Below are 20666 nucleotides of genomic sequence, written 5' to 3'. Positions count from 1 at the left end.
AACAATACAAGGGGCTGCCACAAGAGGAAATGAGTTGGCTGCCATGGCAGCTGTTTAAGCTGAGGCTGCTGTGGACTATAACTAATTGGGATATTGTAGAGCCATCCTTCTTAAACTTTAATGTATATATACATATCACTTGGGACCCTGTTAAAATGTAGACTCTGACTTGATACACCTGGACTGTATTGTGAAATTCTGCATTTCTACTTGGTAGTACTGAGGCTGCTGGTTCACAGACCAACTTTAGGCAGCAAGGGTGCAGAGGACCTCAACTGCCCTACACTGAGATTCTTTGGCTACAGTATGCCAAGACCGGTGGTCTGGGTCACACCTCATGAAAACAAAAGTTCTCATAAAAAATAAAATATTTCCAAATTCCAGCTGGTGGCCTCATGACCTCCGGTCAAATGCAATACAAAAAAAAAAGAGAGGATATAGACAATCTCTTGGCAAGATCTCCATAGCTTACAGAAACCTAGCATCCTTCCACTCAATTTCACTCATCCCAAAGGAGTGACTGGAATCAATTATCTGGCAAACAATTTGGTGCTGAAAACAGGATCAGTGAATCAAATACAGTAAAAAGAACCTAATATTTTACAAGGATATATAGGTCCGTTACATACCTGACTTTTGTACTAACCCTCTGACTTGAGGAGTGCAGAGTAAGGAATTTAAGGCTCAGAGGAGTTCCATCCCAGGCACTACTTTTTTTTTTTTTTTTGAGACGGAGTTTTGCTCTGTCACCCAGGCGCAATCTGGGCTCACTGCAACCTCCGTTTCCCAGGTTCAACCAATTCTCCTGCCTCAGCCTCCCAAGTAGCTGGGATTACAGGCGTGGGCCACCACATTCAGCTAATATTTTGTATTTTTAGTAGAGATGGGGTTTCACCATGTTGGTCAGGCTGGTCTCGAACTCCTGACCTCAAATGATCCACCCACCTCGGCCTCCCAAAGTGCTGGGATTACAGGTGTGAGCCACTGTGCCCAGTCCCACTTCTATACTCCTGTCCTTTTGGGAAGAGTCTTTGAGTTCTCTAAACTCCTTCTAAACTGCAATCACTCAAACAAGTCACCTCAGACTCTGACAGAAGTAAAGGAAGGGACAAAATGAAAGGGCCCATTTCATGCTTCTTCTACAATGTCTCAGGACATTAGGCCTTTGCCAGGTGGCTGGGATCTGACCTTGTGAGGTTTGCACAAAGTAGTGTGAGAGCTGAGCCCTTTGACGTCTAATCTCCATATACCACCTGCCACCTCCCTCTTGAATCATGATTAGATTGCTTGTGTAACTATGATAGCAATACCCAATTTCTGCCTTGTCTGAAAACAGGCACTATCTATCATTTCTCTTCTTGAATACTTTTTACTCTAGGTGTTCAAAGACATTTCCTTATATAAAAGATACGGTGTATGGCAATAGCATCCAATCATTAATTGTGAACTATAGTACCAAAAGGGATACTGATGGTCCACCTTGTACCTTCCTTGGTCTCAGGCCATACCCCAAGCTAAGGATAATCATCATCATAGCTTTAACATTATAGTACAAACTTAACCCCATTCCTGAGAGGTAGGGATGACTGAGTGCCTCACTTAGCATTTGTTGAATAAATGAAGGAAGAAGTCAAGATAAACATTTATTCTATTAGCTAAGACTCAATTTCTCTCTGTTTAGATTTAAGTGAAATAGCTTACATAACTGAAATGTAAACCAGTTTTGTTTTGTTTTTTTTTTCAGGGGATGGAGACATGGCATGGGGGTAGACCCTCAGTGGAAATGGAAACCATCACTATCCATCACAAGAATCAGCCCTTCATTTTGCAGGCTGTTTATCCTCAGATTTTTTTTTCCCCTCTAGGTATGTTTTTTTTTTTCCTGTCCCCATTTTCTAACCACTTTACAGCTTTGCATAGTGCTTCTTCTGGACCTGTCCTGTCCAAGATGGTAGCCAGTAGCCACAGGTGGCTGTTGGACACTTGAGATGTAGCAAGTATGAAGTGAAATGTGTTATGTGTAAAAATAGACACTGGATTTCAAAAACTTAGTACAAAATAAAGAATGTAAAATCTCAGTAATAATTTTTAGATATATTGGGTTATAATCTATTATTAAAATTTCAGTTGTTCCATTTTACTGTGTCTACTAGAACATTTTAAAATCACACATGTGGCTCACATTATATTTCTATTAGACAATGCTGCTCTGAACCCTCCCCAGGTCCTCAGGGTCTGCCCTTATTTAAGCCTAAAAGAAGATACAAATTCTAACAAGGACTTCATTAGGGTTAAGAATAAAGGGAGTATATCTCATGCGAAGGACATTGCTGACTCTGGTGATGGCATTCTAGTTTTTCACTTGTTTACAAAACAACCAGCCCAGTACATGCGCGCGCGCACACACACACACACACTGCACTTCCCTCCTTTCCCCCGTTAATAGTAAGCAGATGATAGTCCGTGATCTAGAAACTGCTTTCTTCTGTATTCGTACACAAGTCGCCTCTCCTGGCCTGGAGTGCTTGCTTCATTCTCCCCAATTGGGTGAACCTGCATGTGTCCTTGCTGTTGCCCTTCTACTTTCAGTTCACAGAAATCCCCCAGAAATCAGATCTTAGCCTCCCTGGAGCTGTTAATCCCTTTGGATCCACAGAACACCTGGCGCTACTGCGGAGTTACTAAGCATCCGCTTCCAGCTTTGGGTGTGCGCCAAGGCCTTGTGGACCCAAATCAATTGCACACAGGCTACAGAACAGCAGGAAGTCCTGACGATGTGGACAGGACAGAGAAACTCAACTTCCCCCGGCCCCAAATCCCCTCTGGAAACAGCGCGAGGCTCTGCTGCTCCCCTAATCTGCCCAAGTCTCACAGAGACGGCACTCCTCTAGTCGTCTCACGTCCCAAGTCTTCTCAGACCCCACCCCACCTTTCTCGTGACCTACCCTGACCTCCCAGTGGGACAGCGAGAAAAATCGGGTTCCAGGCCATGCTCTGTACTAACTGATTGTCTTGTGAACAAAATGCTTAACGTCTTAGGACTTCGAGTTCTAAAATATATAAGAGGATTGGACATAATTTACATAAATGTCCTTTTTGGCTTTAACGCTCCATGATTGCAATGTGCCTGTCCTATGGGTTAAGAAGTAGGAGTAGGCAGGGGCTGAGTTGGCTTAAGGGAGGCAGCACTCTACTCATTGCTTACTGAAGACTGGCAGGGGGAAGGCTTTTGACCACGGCCTCCAGATATGGCTGGAGTGCTCACTTCTGGAAGCATCCCAAGTGACTGCCCCAGAATAGTCATAGAAGATTTGCACCTACTGGAACATCATGGGCAAACTCTTCCAGGGGAGTAGAAAGGCCCGAATGATTCAGTCTCCTGGGTTTGAGCTTCAGGAAATCACCAGAGCACCCTCTAAACAGCCTCTGACTCCACTGAGTTATCTTATTAAGTTTACTGAGAAAAAGATCACAGCTTAAATATAAAATGAATTACAAACAACAAGTTCAATTGCTTACCACCTAGATTTTATCTCCTTGCTAATCACTCAATAGACAACACATTTACTTTGTTGTAATTTGAATCTGATTACAACACTAAACTTACATGCTCAGTAAATATTCACCCAATGCTCAGCCTTCTCTTCATAGACTATCATACAGTCTTCTCTTTCTTTCAAAAGACTGTTAGGGGAGTAATGGCAGATACATACTCAAGTGTAAAGAAACCAAAGGCTTTCCAAGAATAGCTTATGCCTTTATACTGAAGGTAGAAGAAACTAATTTGGGGAGCACAAATTCCAAATTTTTTAAATTCTCGATTTGTGCAACCCAAAGTAAAATGATTTTCCCATTCTCTATTTTCTTCTCTTCCCCCCACCGCCCCCCGCCACCATTTTCTCTCTTAGGTGGAACAGGGTAAGGTGGATAAAGTAAACTACTTCTGTTTCATTTCCCTGGTACCTTGACATCACACAACAGGTTATTTATGATCCCATTACAGGCTCTGTGCTAGCTGCTTTCATCTCTATTATATTTCATTTAATTCTCATAGTAACTCAAGAAGGTGCTCAACATTGACCTCATTTTACAAATGAGAAAACGAAGACCTGCCATGTCTGAGTTGAGAATTTGAACGATTAGTATTGGAACATCTGTCTCTCAGACTCCAAGTTCTGCACACTCCACCACACCCCAACCTTTGAGGTTTGTGCTCTGCCAGAGGAAGATATCAGAAAAGCTAGAGATACTGACCAACAGGTCACCTTAATTTGTCCAGTACCCTGTGGCTCGCACTTTCTACTGACATGCTCCATTCTCCTAACACCTTCATAAGGGTAGACACTTTAGCTTTGGGTCTTAGTCCCTTGCCTTTTTTTTTTTTCTGTTGTTCAGGTTAGACTGCAGTGGTGTGATCATGGCTCACTGTAGCCTTGACCTCCCAGACCCAAGCACTCTTCCCATCTCAGCTTCCCAAGTAGCTGGAACCACAGGCACTCGCCACCACTCCTGGCTAATGTTTTTATTTTTGTAGAGACGTAGTCTCCCTGCGCTGCTCAGGCTGGTCTCGAACTCCTGAGCTTAAGAGATCCTCCTATGTTGGCCTCCGAAAGTGTTGGGATTACAGGTGTGAGCCACCACGCCCGGCCAGTTCCCTACCATTAGTGTTGAGAGAATATCTGCTGCTTATTTTTGTAAGTACTGCAGCCAGCGTCTCTCCCCATCCCGTAAGCTGTTAAATGCCCTCTATTTAGAGATTTCCCTTCTGAGTGAGTCAAAGGAAAATGTTTCCTATATTTACTTGATTATCTTAACATTTAAATTTTCTTTTTTCTTGCAGGTTACATCACGGCTTCCTCTTCTATTTCTTATTTCCATCCTCAAGGCAGGCCTATGCCTCTGTTCTTATCTTTCTGGGAACAAACTTAGTTTCCTTGTGTTGAGAAGTGTTCCCTCTGAAGTCACATCTTTCTGTCTTAAGTTGAGTCACTTTGCCTCCTTCTCCTTTCTCTAAGCCTATAGTTCATTCTCATGCTTCTCAGACAGGTGATTTGAGGACACATAGCTTTCCTGTATATTGAGATTTTATTTGATTAGCTTCCTTCCCTTTAGGAACCAAACTAACATCACAAAAGTTTTGTCACTTTCCTCAGGCCTTGGTTTTCTCATCTCATTGTAAAAGACTGGAGGCTCTTAACCTGCTGGTCTGTCACAGATGGACTTGGGTGTGGGCCTCTCCAAACGATGCAAAACTGTGTGTCACTCTCCTCCCCAAACTACTGGCCTACAGTCCTCAGCTGATCTCAGATTCTCAAAGGTTCATCTAGAAAAAGTTATCAGTTACTGGAGTAGATGGTCTCTAAATATTCTTTTTAATTCAAAAATTCTAGGAGGTACTCTCACACATTGTAAAAACTCTTAAAAACCAAGGCTGGATGCCAGTCAACAAATAGTGCTTCTGTCATGGAGAAACTCCGCAAATATTTGATCATGCAAGTGATGGGATTTTTCAAGATGATCTTCCCTTTGCTTTCTTTTTCTTTTTTTTAGTGGAACAACCAATTTGATCTGTAACTGACTGTGAACAATGAATTGAGATAACTCACTACCACCAGACCTGTTCCCCTTACTTTCTTTTCCTCTGTTTACTTTTTAAAAATTTTTTGAAGTAGAGTCTTGCTCTGTCACCCAGGCTGGAGTGCAGTGGCATGATCTCAGCTCACTGCAACCTCCACCTCCCGGGTTCAAGCAATTCTCATGCCTCAGCCTCCCGAGTAGCTTGGATTACAGATGTCTACCACCACGCCTGGCTAATTTTTCTATTTTTAGTAGATACAGGGTTTCACCATGTTGGCCAGGCTGGTCTTAAACTCCTGGCCTCAAGTGATCTGCCTGCCTCAGCCTCCCAAAGTGCTGGGATTACAGGCATGAGCCACCATGCCCAGCGTACCTTCTTGATTGTTCTAAATGTTGTTGGCCAAAATTGCGCCCAAGAAAATCCAAGAACTTCGGTGATAATTCTGAATGCTTGGGCATTTTGTATGCACATTTTTCATCCAATAAGTTGTCTCTCAAAAATTAAAAGGAAAAGCTTCTATTTTTCCATTGTAAAGGTCTGTAAATTGATTATAAACCCCTGACTTAAACTTTTGTATGTGTTCTTCTTTCTCCTTTCAACTAAAATTCACGCAGGATTTTTACCTAATCAAAGGATATCAAAGCTAAAAGGAATGGCATTTTTCTTGTCTGAATCTTTTGTTTATGGACAGAGTAGCTGCCAGGAAAGAGAAGTGACTCAACCAAAGATACTTGGCAAACCAATGGCAGAGCTAGAGCTAGAACTTGGAATCCTGACTCTCAATCCAGTGCTCTTCCCACCCCTTCCTGATGTCCCTGAAGACCCTTGCATTCATTTCACTCACTCTCTTCTGCTGTTCAGAGAAAAAACACACCTAAAAACATGGGCAACTGACCCAGTGTAAACCAGTTTAGGAGTGAAAAGTCAAACCATTTCACACGAAGTGTCCACACACTTGCAGAGTTGAGGGAGGTGGGCAGGTGACTGATTCAAAGGGTCACCGTGACTCCTGACGTATATTCTGGTCCCAGCCCCTTCTCCAGAAATCCCCTTTTCTATTCACCTGTGGATACCAGAAGCCTCACCCAAACCAGGAATGCATCATTCTCCATCCATACCTTTCATGGTCCTACCTCTGGGCCTTTGCTTGAGCTATTTGCCTTGAGTCCCACCTTCCTGTTGTACATCTGTGAGAAAAACTCTTATTCTTTAAGGCTCAGATTAAATGTTACTTTTTTGAGGAGAGCAAAATCACCTGGTGACCATCCAGCAGGCCCCAGAGGCAAAAACTCCTTATCTGAGGAATTTAGAAGGGAGCAATGACCACCTGGTGACCATCAAACAGGCCAAATTCTTTATCTGGGAAAATTAGAAGTAATTAGACTTCCCTATCATTTAAAGCAGGCATCTGGTCCCAGATTTCTTTCCCTCCAAATTTATAAGTAACTAGAATTTCTACACATCTCTGGAATGGCATGCTGAAACTCATTGTGCAACCCTTGCTGACATTAAGGCACCAAAACATCTACAGATGTAATCATTTATGACCTATGTGGCCAGTATGGTACAAATTGCCCCTAAGCTTCCGCCTTAAGGTCCACAAACACTCCTGAGGAAATCCACCACAGTGCGCTCAGTCCTCTCTCACTGAGTGCCCTGCTGCACTCTTTTGCAGTATTCTTTCTTTCTAATAAACTTTCCTTCTTCAAACCTATACTGTTATCAGTCCATTTTTCTTACCAACACTCAAGTCAACCACCTCCTTGTGCTGGGGCTCTGACACCCTGCCCAGCACTTTTTTTCCTGAGGTTTCCAGACAACCACCTTCCTCCCTTGTTATTGTTTCTCCCCATCTTGATCTTCCAGGGGGTGTAGTTTGTGACTCTCTTTCCTTTTTTGCATTATAATTATTTGGGAACAGATCTTACTCCCCTGGTGGAGATCCTAAACTCCTTTAGTTGGGGTCAGTCATTGTTTGTCTTTTCTTTCTTTCTTTCTTTTTTTTTTTTTTTTTTTTGAGACGGGGTCTTGCTCTGTCACCCAGGCTGGAGTGCAGTGGCCCTATCTCTGCTCACTGCAATCTCTGCTTCCTGAGTTCAAGTGATTCTCCCACCTCAGCCTACCAAGTAGCTGGGATTACAGGCATGCACCACCACGCCCAGCTGATTTTTTTTTATTTTTTAGAAGAGATTTTTGTATTTTTAGAAGAGATGGGGTTTCCCTATGCTGGCTGGTCTCAAACTCCTGACCTCAAGAGATCCGCCTGCCTCAGGCTCCCGAAGTGCTGGGATTACAGGTGTAAGCCACCGTGTCTGGCTTGCCTTTTCTTTCATTCAACAAATATTCACTGGGTGCCTTCTGTACATCAGGTATCATGGTCTTGCCCTTGGAGCACTGATACTTTATGGGAACACAGGGAAGCAAAGGGGGCTGAGAGAGGCTCACTCACTCAGACCATTGCAGGGGCTGTGGCAGCACAAAGTCAGAGCACTGAATCCACTCATGCAGGGGTGGGGGAGGCTGTCAGGAAAGGTGTTAAAGGAAATCAGAATATTTTACTCCAAAATATATTTTTTGACATATTTTGGGATGGCTGTCAGAGAGCCAGCAAAAACAGGTAGCTCTGCAAAGCTGTCTTTTGTGCAGGAGATTTGTATTTATAGAGAAAAATCTGCATTGATGCAGCCAGGTTTTCTCTGAGGCTTTCCTTTGTCTAGATCTAGAAAAGATGAACTGACAGGCTGACACCTTTAAAGGCCTAAAAGAAACATTTACCATCTATTCTCTCTGAGGCTGCTACTTGTGAGCTTTCATCTAAATAACAAGACCCCCTTTGCTAGCCAAGCCTTACTTTTCTCCCTCCCATAACGTGTCTTACTGCTTAAAATCTGATTTACCACCATAACCTGTCTTTGGCCATCCTCTGAGCCCCCATTCTTCTGTAACCTCAAGATGGTATAAGCTTCTGCACCCCATTGGGGGGTTAGGTCTTCATTCTGAAGGCTCCTATGTCACATAAAATTGTATGCCTTTTCTCCTATTAATTTGCTTCTTGGCCGGGTGTGGTGGCTCATGCCTGTAATCCAAGGAGGCCGAGGCGGGAGGATCACTTGAGGTCAGGAGTCTGAGACCAGCCTGACCAACATGGTGAAACCCCGTCTCTACCAAACAAAACAAAAATTACCTGGGCATGGTGGCATGTGCCTGTAGTCCCAGCTACTCGAGGAGGCTGGGGTAGAAGAAGTCTTGAATCTGGGGGCAGAGGTTGCAATGAGATTGTGCCATTGCACTCCAGCCTGGATGACAGAGTGAGACCTTGACTCAAAAAAAAAAAAAAAGAAAAAAAAAAGAAAAGAAAGAAAAGAAAAAAATTTTTTTGCTTCTTATCAGTAATTTTTAGGGAAACTTCAAAGGACAAAAGGGAAACTTTCCCTTGGCCCCAACAGCTTCCTAGAAGTTACATCTAAATGGAAGCCCTGATGATGTTCACCCCTCTCTATCTCTTGCAGCAAACTGCCTGAAATATCCTAAATGCTTCAAAGAGTAAATGATCATAACATTTCAGAATATCTTTTCATTTAAGGTTCTCAGGTAAAATTCCCTCTCATTATTGGTCAGATTCTCAACCTACCTCCCCAATACCTATAATAAAAGTGAACTTTTGTTTCAGCTCTTTAGTTCAGCAAGGATCATAATGTCTGACAGTTCTCTTGATACACAAACTGGTCTGGAATGCATTTTTCCTGTGGTCACGTCATTCTGATGGGGCTGCCAGAGAACAGTTGTCATATAAGTCCTTTCCATTTTTAGCATGTCTGTCACCCAAAGGGGGCCCAAGACACAGGAGCCTCTTCTGAAGGACCCCGTTTCCAGAGTTGTCAGCTCCTGCTCCAGCCACAGGAGGGGAAAGTGAGGCGGCTAAAGGGGAGGTGCGGGCGCAGCCCTTTTCACACAAATGCCAGCTCTCAAGGGGGAGCGAGCCCCAGGCCACAGCCTGGGCACACCCATGGAAAAGGGGCTTGTGCCAGGAGGTCAGAAGGAAGGGAGGGGACAGGAAGTGGTACACTTGGGGTCTGGAGGCCCACCAAGAAAGGAACACCAAGTTTCAACAAGCCTGACTTTCCAATCAACATAATCTTCAGTGTTGCCAGCTACTCCACTCCTATCCTGCCTTAGGAAGCAGGAAGCGTATACCCCTAACCTTACTCGGAGATCCGGCACCGTGCGCACTTCCTATACACACAGGATCTTGGAATTGGGCCGGGATGATGACTCAACACTGACGATAAGGATGTCCTCGGGTGCCTTGGGTTGACTTAGAACGTTTATAGAATTATTCCTGTGTCAGAGACGTTTAATTCTTTTCAGCTAGCCACTTTACCACCTCTTCTATTTTTTCCTCAACCTGTTCCAGGGCCAGGCAAAGCCTTTGCCAGGTATTGCTGCTTTCCTACGGCCCCACACAGCAGCGGGAGATCCCACATATGGAGCCTTGGCACGTGCCAAGCACCAACTTCCATTAATTACCTCATTGAATCCTTGCCCTACAAGCGATGGACTGCTTCCACTCCTATTTTGCATGTGAGAGGTTAAGTGGCTTTCTAGCAAAAGACTAAGCCTGATTTCTTATAAACTACCCCATGCTGGCTCACCCTCAGTGATCCCTACTCCTGATGTGCTGGCCCACCCATGGGCCCACATGTGCTTGGCTGGAGCTGGAAGTCTGGCCTAGTGTGTCTCAAGCCTCTGTGCTCCTGTGTCCCCCAAGCATGCCTCTATTATTGCCCTGGTGGTATTGCTATGTTTGTAGGCTCCTCCTTGTTTTGAGGAGCCTTGAACTTAGGGTCCTCAAGAGGAGAGACAAATGACCCTTGTATTCTGCCCAGAGGCTGGTACCTGCAGGTCTTATTCATAGACGGAATAACTACAGCCTCAAAGGGAAACTGAGGTTGCAAGCCTAAGGGTTAAGCACTATTTACTGTGGACATCATACATACTAGATACTTAATAAATGGCTTGCAGACATCTTCAGGAACTCGATCTGGGTCTAAGGAGGTTCTAAGAATATTCTCAGCTCTAGAAGCAGTTCTAGATCACCCAAGATGGTGGCTCTATAGCTTCCATTTATAAAGTGCTGACCATGTTCCCAGGATCATAAGCCCTGTACTCAACCACTTTTTGACGTAGGTGCTATCACCTCCATTTTAAAGATGAGGAAACTGAGTCTCAGAGAGGGGAAGTAACCCACAAGTCACTAGACAGTAAGAGGTGGAGCTGGCATTCAAACCTGGTTGCTTCAGAGGAGTTGCTTAAGTCTTTGACTTTAGCAGTAGTAAACAGCATAGCCAAAATCAGAATTGTGATTTGTTTAGTTGCTAATTTCATGACTCCAAAAAAATTTTCAAGTCTCAAAACACCCTAAGGCTACCTTTGCCCAAATGCTGCACTCTTTGTAGCTGACCCAGAGAGAAGATGGGACACTCACCCAAAAACCTGGCATGCCTACTCGAGGATACCCCATGTCAGTCAGGGCCCCAGGAGACCTGCATTCTCCTCTCCAGAACCAAAACACCTTTGTTGCGTGGCAAACAAAGGCCCCACGCGCCCACACAAACACGAGACAGGACAAAGACCTGACAGAACCGAGCACTAGCAGAGCACCATGGGTTATGGAAACAAAGTGCATCTTACATAAAAGCAAACCACACCACCACACCAAAGCCTGGTGTTCTCAGCTGTATTAGTCAAAGCAAACCGAGGGTCATCTCCAAGGCATACATGGGACGTGAGGAAGGTCTGCCTTCTCAGAGGCCCTTGCAGCAGGCCAGGAGGCATTCAAAGTAGAGATAACTTCCGAATGACCTCAAGTGGTCAGATATAGCCTGTCCTTTCCCTCCAACTGTATCCAGCCCTGGCACCTGAATTCATGTCCCCCCATTCCCTCCGGGGCCATCTCTTTGCTCCCGAGGCAAGCAAATGGTCTCACCAGCATTCACTTGGCCTCCGTAGATGGACCGGGGCGAGACGTGCAGCCCACCCTGCCAAGTGAGACGCCAAGTGCACACGCGGCATGCTGCAGTCCTACCTGGCTCCCACCTCTCCGAGCAGCTTTCCTCCCCGCCTGCTCGCCACCTCTATGCCGCTCTGTCTGCTCAGCCTCACTTCCTGGAAAAGTGCTACCCAGGGGCTTGCCGGGCCGGCTCTCCTCAGGGGTGTTGAGATCTGAGAGTCTGTGTTCAGTACTCAGGCACCTGACCACGTCTGAAGGCTTCAAGCAGCTCTTCTTAGAGATCTCGGGTCCGCCAGGGCCTCTCTGGCCTGCCTCCCTCTCTGCTTTCCTCTCATATTGTCCACTCTCTTCGCGCCATGGCTGCCTCTTGCTCTGGCTGCTAAAGGCATCACTAAGCTGGGAGATGACACTATCAGAGCTCCCCAGTGGCAGCTGTGAGAAGCTATCTTGGTGGATGCCTGAAGATGGTGTGTGGACACCACCGTCTCCATTCATGTGAAGGGAGGCCTGGGAAGCGGGTGCTAGGGCGTAGGTTTTGTGTGGGGAAGGTAGGGCCAGTGGAGAAGCTACTGACCGTGGGGTGGGACGATCTGACCAACTCAAATGGGGGAGGCTGAGAGACAGGGAGGGACTGGCCCTTGGTGACAAGGCAAGGTGGTCAGTGTTATAGACAGAAGCCTCTGGCAGAGGAGGCAAGGGTGGGGTCAGGGCCAGAGAACGCCTGCCTGGGACCCCCACAGTCAGCGAGATCCACTCAGAGGTGACGGCGTGCATCTCAGGGGACAGGGCTCGGCGGGAGTGGGGCAGAGATGAGGGTGCTGGCGTGATGAGCTTGCTGTGACTGGAAAACTTAAAAAGAAGAAGAGAGAGGAAAACAAAAGAAAGAAGCAAAAGGTACAAGTGTCAGCATAAAGGAAAAAGAAGGAAAATAATCACAAGGGGTATATAAAGAGGAATGAAATGGAGAGGATGAGCAAGGACACTCTGGTGTCCAAAAAGGAAATCCTTGGGTTACGTCTGGGGAGAAACCAGGATGGGTGAGTGTGCGTGTGAGCATGTGCGAACGTGAGCCTGATGTGTGCAGGCAGTGGGTGGAGGAAGCAGCCACAGGTGTGGAGATGGAGAGAGGTTCCCGTCAGAGTAGTGACGGATGAGGCCGGCCTGCTTTGCAGAATTGGATTTTCAAAGGGACCCACTGGAAGCTCCCTATCCCAGCCCCCCCAGCCCCTATGCATCCAGATCCCTGACCCGGAACCATGGGGAAAGGTGGCCCCGCACTGCCATGGCCCTTCCCTGAGGTTTTATTTCCTCTGGGAGCTCAGCAGAGTCTTCCAGAGAGGAGTATGAGTAGTGTACTAGTTTTGTTTTACAATCACTCTTGGCTACAGTCAAGTGAAAAATGTAGCCGAGTTCTCTGCATCCTTACAAAGCAGAATGTCCCGCCCCAGTCACACACCCTGTCCTATAAGACAACAGGATGCGGCTGTCACTGTGCAGGAAGCCCTGGGTCAGCCTGCTTAATGCTTTCTGCCAAGAACCCTCTACTGGGGTCAGTGATGAGCAGGTGTCAGAGGAGGAAACAATTAGAGGACTAGACAAGAGGCACTGTCTCAGGGGCAACCTGGGCCCCCAGGTCCTACTCTTGTTCCTCTGCCAACCTCCTTACAACATACATGGTGGTTTGGCTGGACTTTTTCACAGGATGTCACCCCCACTGTATCACCCTGAACTCAAGGTTCTGACATTTTCTTGGCTTTGGGAAAGTGGGGATCAGTTTGGAATAGTTTATATTTCTAAACAAGTTTATTCATAATTAATGTTTGAGAGAGCCAACATCTTACCATGCCTATAAACCTACATCCTTTCAGCCCACTGAGACTGAGATGCTATAAGTTACTTGTTCCAGTCACCTGGTTCCGGTGAATGCAAACACTTTGGACCTGGTCTATATGGCTGACGAGAAGAAGGTGTAAGTCTCTCTTTCAGCTTTTGTCTTCTGCAGGCCAACTTTGGCCAAGATGACTGAGGACCACATTTGGACCATGGGATTTATGACACAGTGGTGGTCCCCACACCAACAGCTTCACCCAGGAGGGACCAACTGATAAAGGCTCTTGTTTCTCTTTCCCTAGTCACTTTATTCCCAGAGCAATTATCTGACTCTTCCTTTTCCCCTGAGATAATATATCTTCAACCAAGCACTGGAAAAGGCCATTTGTATGCATGAAGACAAAGTCCAGTGTACAGTCTGCTTTCCTGCAGTTTTTGTTTTTTGTTTTTTTTGGAGACAGAGTCTCGCTCTGTCGCCCAGGCTGGAGTGCAGTGGCGTGATCTCAGCTCATTGCAACCTCCGCCTCCCAGGTTCAAGCAATTCTCCTGCCTCAGCCTCCCAAGTAGCTGGGACTACAGGTGCCCGCCATCTTTTTTTGATTTTTGAATTTTTAGTAGAGACAGGGTTTCACCATGTTGGCCAGGCTGATCTCGAACTCCTGACCTCAGGTGATTCACCCACCTCAGCCTCCCAAAGTGCTGGGATTACAGGCGTGAGCCACCACACCCGGCCTCCTGCAGTTTTTAATTGCAGTGCTCAAAAACCTCCCCAGAGAGGCTGTGTGCCAACAGCACTGTTGACTAAGAAAACTCACATGCTGAGTATGAAAACCAGTGACGAGAAGCTTAGATACCTGAGGGCTTGCAGTGGCACTGCGACTTGGGGAGGCGGAGAAAGGCAGGTCCATGTAATCCACAGGGTTTTTCACCAGTGGCCGCTTGATCACATCCACGTAGGTGATGGGGAAGATGCCTTGTCGGGATGTCCCTGGGATCCTCCCTTCGTACCAGTTCTCATCTACCTGCCGGAGCAGTGTTATCCTCTCACCCTGGAAGACACAGCAAAGACAGGGTCCTTGTCCTAGCATGCCTTTGCATGCCTGGGGCCTCTGCCTGCATGCTTCAATGTCCTGCATTGTTTACCACATTCTTAGCTCAGGAAAAACATTCCCTGCTGAACCTGGAGGGAATTACCACCACTGGGATGAGGATGCTAATGGCAGAGGAGCTACCTTGATGCTGGGAAGTTTAGCTTGGTTCTTTAAGTATTTTAGTAAAGGAGAACATCAGATTTGTGCCCCTAAGCCAGGGAACAAATGTAGTATTTTTGACTCATTTAATGTGAAACAGATATCCAATCTTCATCTCTAAGGCAAAGATTTTGGGGGGTTTCTCTTTTTCTTTCTTTTGTAGCATTATAAATACTTACAATGTATCATTATAGAAAAATCAGAACACAAACATAAAGCAGAAAGCAATCATCACCCATCACATAGTCATTTGGGGATAAACACTATTAATATTTGGCATATGGACTTTCCAGATTTACTTCTACGCATGTGAATTAAACCTCACATATTTTTTCTTATAAAAATTGAGTATGAACTGTATTTCCATACTTTTCCAACTTGCTTTTTAAAAAATACTTAATAGTATATAGTAAACCTCCTTCTTTATCAAAAAATAGAATTCTAGATTTTTAATGGCATTGCACAGCTTAATGGACGACTGCAGGGTATTCTGTTGCACACACATATAATGATTTAATTACTGATCCCCTGCTGTAGGGTAAATTGGGTTGCTTCCAGTGTTATATAAGATGGCTCATCTTTTTCTAACCCATGTGCTCACTTCCCTCAATCCTCAATAAAAATCAGTAACTTTAGCAAGCCAGAGAATTTTGCCATGTAGAGTGTTTGGATTCTGGAAAGAAGAACTTCTCTGCACAGTATAATTCTGTCTGAATAAGCATGACGGTGATGATAATGATAATGATACTGGCATCTCCTGTATCTACTAAGCACAAACCAGATACCATGTGTCATGCTGGGTGCTTCACATAAGCTGTTTCACCTAAGTTTCTTACAACCACCTAGGGGAGAGCCATCTATCTTCATTTTTTTCTATAAGAAAATGGTGGCTTGAAAAAGTATTTAACTCCCACATTCTGCACAGCTGGTTTGTGCCTTTTGGGTTCAAAGCTTTTCAAACTTCTCCTGGTATCAATGCACTTGTTTTTTCCACTAGGTCACACCAATATATTGTAAAACCCAGTTCCCAATACAGTGCATTATCACATCATTAGTTGGTAAGTGTTGGTTGAAAACAGCTTATAAAAGATGTCTAAGACTCCAGAAATACTATCTTTAATCAGTGAGCTCAATACAGTTAAACCCTGACATTAGCCTAGGGTTTATTTTAAAAATACCTTACCTCAGAAAATTCTTCAATTTCCCTTAATGCAATTCTTTTATTTTTTTTCTTCAATAGAGACGGGGTCTTGCTATGTTGCTCAGGCTGGTCTTGAACCCCTGGCCTTAAGTGAGCCTCCTGTCTTGGTTTCCCAAAGTGCTGGGATTACAGGCCTTAATGCAATTCTTTTTTTTTTTTTTGAGATAGAATCTCACCCTATTGCCCAGGTTGGAGTGCAGTGGAGTGATCTCAGCTTACCGCAACCTCTGTCTCCCAGGTTCAAATGATTCTCCTGCCTCAGCCTCCTGAGTAGCTGGGATTACAGGAACCCACTACCATGCCCAGCTAATTTTTGTATTTTTAGTAGAGACGGGGTTTCACCATGTTGGCCAGGATAGTCTCAAACTGACCTCAAGTGATCTAACCACCTCGGCATCCCAAAGTGCTGGGATTACAGGCGTGAGCTACCGTGCCCAGCCCTTAATGCAATTATTGATCGGCATACTTCTCTTAACGGTACAGACAGCACCCCCAGACTGGGATGTGATAGCAACACCACACTTCCCCACATAGCTGCGCCATCCAAGAGAACCCCAAAGCAAGGCATGAGAAGGGCAGCTTACCTTTCTGAAGGACATTTCTACTTGTGTATCACCATTAAAGTTAAACTTAGCAATAGCTTCTCCATATTCCAAAACCTGCACTGGTGTCAACTTTTTGGGCTGAGCCTTCTCAGCAGGAGGAAGAAGCTGAGAAAGGGAAACAGGTAAAAGAGAACAAGGGAAGAGAAGAAAGCAGGGAAACAAGACGAAAAGGAGGAAACAAAACATAAGCATTTAGTAAATAAACGGTGCTTTGGGCACGGTCAGGCTTTTCCTTAGAAAGAAAAGGGGCTGCGGTACCTCAATATAGGTGCGTGGGAAGATTCCCACCCGGCCGTGGTGTTCTCCTTCATACCAGTTCTGATCAATTTGCTTATAAATGTAAACAATATCTCCCTTCTGCAGAGGAAGCTCCCTGTCGACAGAGGGTCAACGGCATTTTAGCAGATGTTTCAGTATGTGTAAAATTAAGACACTTCAGTTTTGGAGCAAAAGAAGACTTTTAAGTGGGGTCAAAGGGTACAAATTCCAGAGAGGGGACTCCATATTTGGAAGTAAGAACCCCACTATTCAGGAAATTACATCACATTTGGCATTTTTCCAGTCTTTTGCAGGATGGATGTTAACATTCAAATTGACTAGCCCTTGAAAGTGCTCAGAGGCCTTATTAATTTGTTGTGGTTTTCTAAATGCATTTTTTGTGAATGCTGTCTTATGCTCAGAATATTTATGCAACACACAGCAATGCACTCAGCTGCCTTAACTGATGTTTATTAAACGAAGAAAAGTGTCTCCTTCTGGATACCTTCACTATCCTCTTCTATGCCCTAGCAGGACATGCCTTTGTTGCTTTAAATTGCCCTCAAATTATTTGTGATATATTGACATCCTTCTATCATTCCATCAATTTCACCATTTGTCCACCCATCCATTTTACCATCCATCTTTGTATCATCATGCAGTAGAAAGGTTCTGAAGTTAGGCAGATCTGGTCCAAAACCCAGTTCTGAAATTTAGTAGCTCTGGGACCATGGACACAATACTTAATCTGAGACACTGTTTCTTTAGCTGAACTTGGAGCTAACTCAGAGTTGCTGGAGAATGCTTCAACAAACTAAAAATAAACAGCTAGGATGGTGCCTGTTGTACAGGTAGGTAACACTCAATAAATGTTAATTCCATTACTTTTTTTCATGAGACAAGGTCTCATTCTGCTGCTCAGGCTGGAGTGCAAGTGGCATGATCACGGCTCATTGCAGCCTCAACCTCCTGGGCGCAAGTGATCCTCCTACTTCAGCCTCCTGAGTAGCTGGGACTACAGGCATGCACCACCATGCCTGGCCAGTTGTTACATATATATTTTCATAGAGATGGGGTTTTGCCATGCTGCCCACGCTGGTCTTGAACTCCTGGGCTCAAGTGATCCTCCTGCCTTAGTCTCCCCCAAAATGCTGAGATTACAGGCATGTAGTCACTGTGCCCGGCCTAGTTCCTTTCCTTTTTTTTTTTTTTTTTTTTTTTGAGACGGAGTCTGGCTCTGTCGTCCAGGCTGGAGTGCAGTGGCCGGATCTCAGCTCACTGCAAGCTCCGCCTCCCGGGTTTACGCCATTCTCCTGCCTCAGCCTCCCGAGTAGCTGGGACTACAGGCGCCCGCCACCTCGCCCGGCTAGTTTTTGTATTTTTTAGTAGAGACGGGGTTTCACCGTGTTAGCCAGGATGGTCTCGATCTCCTGACCTCGTGATTCGCCCGTCTCGGCCTCCCAAAGTGCTGGGATTACAGGCTTGAGCCACCGCGCCCGGCCTCCTTTGCTTTTTAACATGGAAAAGTGATGTTGGAAAGAAAAGTAGATTTTCCTTCAAATGCTCTTTGTGCCCCTTTGCAACTTTTCCATATCCATTCTTTTGTTTGCCTTAATAATGATGATGTTATTATTATTATTATTTATTTATTTTTTTAGACAGTGTCTCACTCTGTCATCAGGCTGGAGTGCAGTGGTGCAATCTCAGCTCACTGCAACCTCCACCTCCCAGGTTCAAGCAACTCTCCTGCCTTAGCTTCCCGAGCAGCTGGGACTACAGGCACGTACCACCATGCCCGGCTAATTTTTTTTTTTGTAGAGACGGAGTTTCACCATGTTGGTCAGGCTGGTCTTGAACTCCTGACCTCATGATCCACTTGCCTTGACCTCCCAAAGTGCTGGGATTACAGGCGTGAGCCGCCGCGCCTGGCCCAGATGATGTTAATTTTTAACCAGGACTCTTTAAAAAAAAATTAGACAAAGGCAAATTTTAAACAAAATGAAAACTTAAGGATAAAAATTAGAACTTTTTCTTTTTCTTTTTTTTTTGAGACAAGAGTTTGCTCTTGTTGCCCAGGCTGGAGTGCAATGGCGTGATCTCGTCTCACCACAACCTCCGCCTCCTGGGTTCAAGCTATTCTCCTGCCTCAGCCTCCCCAGTAGCTGGGATTACAGACATGGGCCACCAGGCCCAGTTAATTTTGTATTTTTAGTAGAGACAGGGTTTCTCCAAGTTGGTCAGGCTGGTCTCGAACTCCCAACCTGAGGTGATCTGCCCGCCTCGGCCTCCCAAAGTGCTGGGATTACAGGCGTGAGCTACCGCGCCTGGCCCTTACAACTTTTTCTTGAATTAAATAATTTTAAAATTGTAACATTTTACTGAATTAAAAAAAAATGACCTAGATCTTTTTCATTTGTGTCAAACCAATAGGATGGAAAGGTCTCCAATTGTAACTTGGAAGGGGTGTGCTCACTTTGCAGGATGCCAGGAAGTCCCACGGTATGTGAGGGGTGCTGGCCGAACAATGAGGGCACATCTGGAAAACTATAGAAAGTCAGTTCTGTGCTGAATAAAAGCACAAGGCAGCCTTTGTGGGTCTCACATGAGCAGACAGGATTCTAACCCTCAAGAGGTCTGTAAAGGGGATGTGGGCATTTGTCTCTGTGAGAAGGAATGTCTCGGGCCGCATTTTTGCCACAGCCCTCTTTGGTGGGCATTATGAATTCCATCTCCCTTCACCCCCGACCACAGGCACATAGATGAGCAAGACCCTCAGCATATTCACTGCTGTGGAGACCTGCAGGCTCCTGACTCTACTATATTAAGTATCTCGCAGCTGTGGAGGGGGGTGGGAGCGTAATGGTCCTACTGTTAAGCAAAGGATACACTTGTGTGTGAGAGAAAAACTGAGGGATCAGTAGTTGCGGCTGATGGAAGTCTACTATGGGAAACATGGGGCCCTATTCTGCCACTACTGTGGACTATACCCCTAGCTCCCAAAGAACCACGCGACCAGGTCTGGTGGTGAGAGGGTTTGAGAAATATGATTCGCTTTAGATCATTTTTGGAGCATCACGGTGTACATCAGCACAGCAGAGGCTCTGAGAAGACCCAGGGGAAAGAAACTTGTTTAACTTTGTTGAACCAAGTATTCCATAACATGCTTTTATTTTTTTTAATTTTTTTTATTATTTTTTAGATGGAGTCTTACTCTGTTCCCCAGGCTGGAATGCAGTGGCGTGATCTTAGCTTACTGCAACCTCCACCTCCTGGGTTCAAACAATTCTCATGCCTTAGACTCTTGAGTAGCTGGAATTACAGGCACTTGCCACCACGCCTGACTAATTTTTGTATTTTTTGGTAGAGACAAGGTTTCGTCATGTTGGTCAGGCTGGTCTTGAATTCCTGACCTCAAGTGATCCGCCAGCCTTGGCCTCCCAAAGTCCTGGGATTACAGGCATGAGCCACTACGCCTGGCCCCGGCAGCATGCTTTTTTGAGTAACTGACTGTGGGGAAATGTAAAACCAAGTGACTGAAGGGCTTAAAAGACCATGGAGCTAGAATTTACTTTTTTCACTAAATTTTGTGGACGTTTTTTTGGAGGCAGCATGTCGTGATGAAAACACGGAATCAGAAGGAAGGAAACCTCTCTCCGGCATTAGCAATGTTGATAAAAGGTGACAATTTCTGTGGATCTAAGCTTTCTCACCTGTTCTATTTGACGGGGTTGCTCTAAAAAAAAGTTGTTTTAAGACTCTTTATGAAATCTGGGAAAATGTACTATTATCATCACTAGACCATTTAATAAATCTTACATAGACCTTTCTCAATTCAAAGAAAAAGTGTATTAATTAAATTGCAAATTAATTTATATATCTCTGTTATCTTGTCTGGTTTAAAAAAAGGGGGGTAAGAGGATAACATATTTTGAGC

General features: G+C 45.1%; 1 protein-coding gene across 50 annotated transcripts in view; it reads right to left on the bottom strand.

Annotated features, from left to right (window-relative positions):
* The window catches only part of SORBS1 (sorbin and SH3 domain containing 1), a 254758-nt gene that overhangs the window by 14101 nt on the left and 219991 nt on the right, over positions 1-20666 (bottom strand). For 40 of the 50 annotated variants that reach the window (XM_021943495.2, XM_021943508.2, XM_021943501.2 and 37 more), the window contains 4 exons: positions 16733-16847; positions 16454-16579; positions 14273-14467; positions 11664-12437 (listed from right to left, as the gene is read on the bottom strand). In XM_021943495.2, the coding sequence (XP_021799187.2) occupies positions 11664-12437; positions 14273-14467; positions 16454-16579; positions 16733-16847 (1210 nt within the window). The remainder of the gene's footprint in view (positions 1-11663; positions 12438-14272; positions 14468-16453; positions 16580-16732; positions 16848-20666) is intronic. The other 10 variants (XM_021943527.2, XM_017944142.3, XM_017944146.3 and 7 more) reach the window with 1 other exon arrangement.

This window comes from Papio anubis, chromosome 11 (assembly GCF_008728515.1).
Source record: "Papio anubis isolate 15944 chromosome 11, Panubis1.0, whole genome shotgun sequence".
NCBI classification, from domain to species: domain Eukaryota; kingdom Metazoa; phylum Chordata; class Mammalia; order Primates; family Cercopithecidae; genus Papio; species Papio anubis.
The sequence above is the reverse complement of the archived record's forward strand: the minus strand, read 5'-3'. Positions and strand labels throughout refer to the sequence as shown.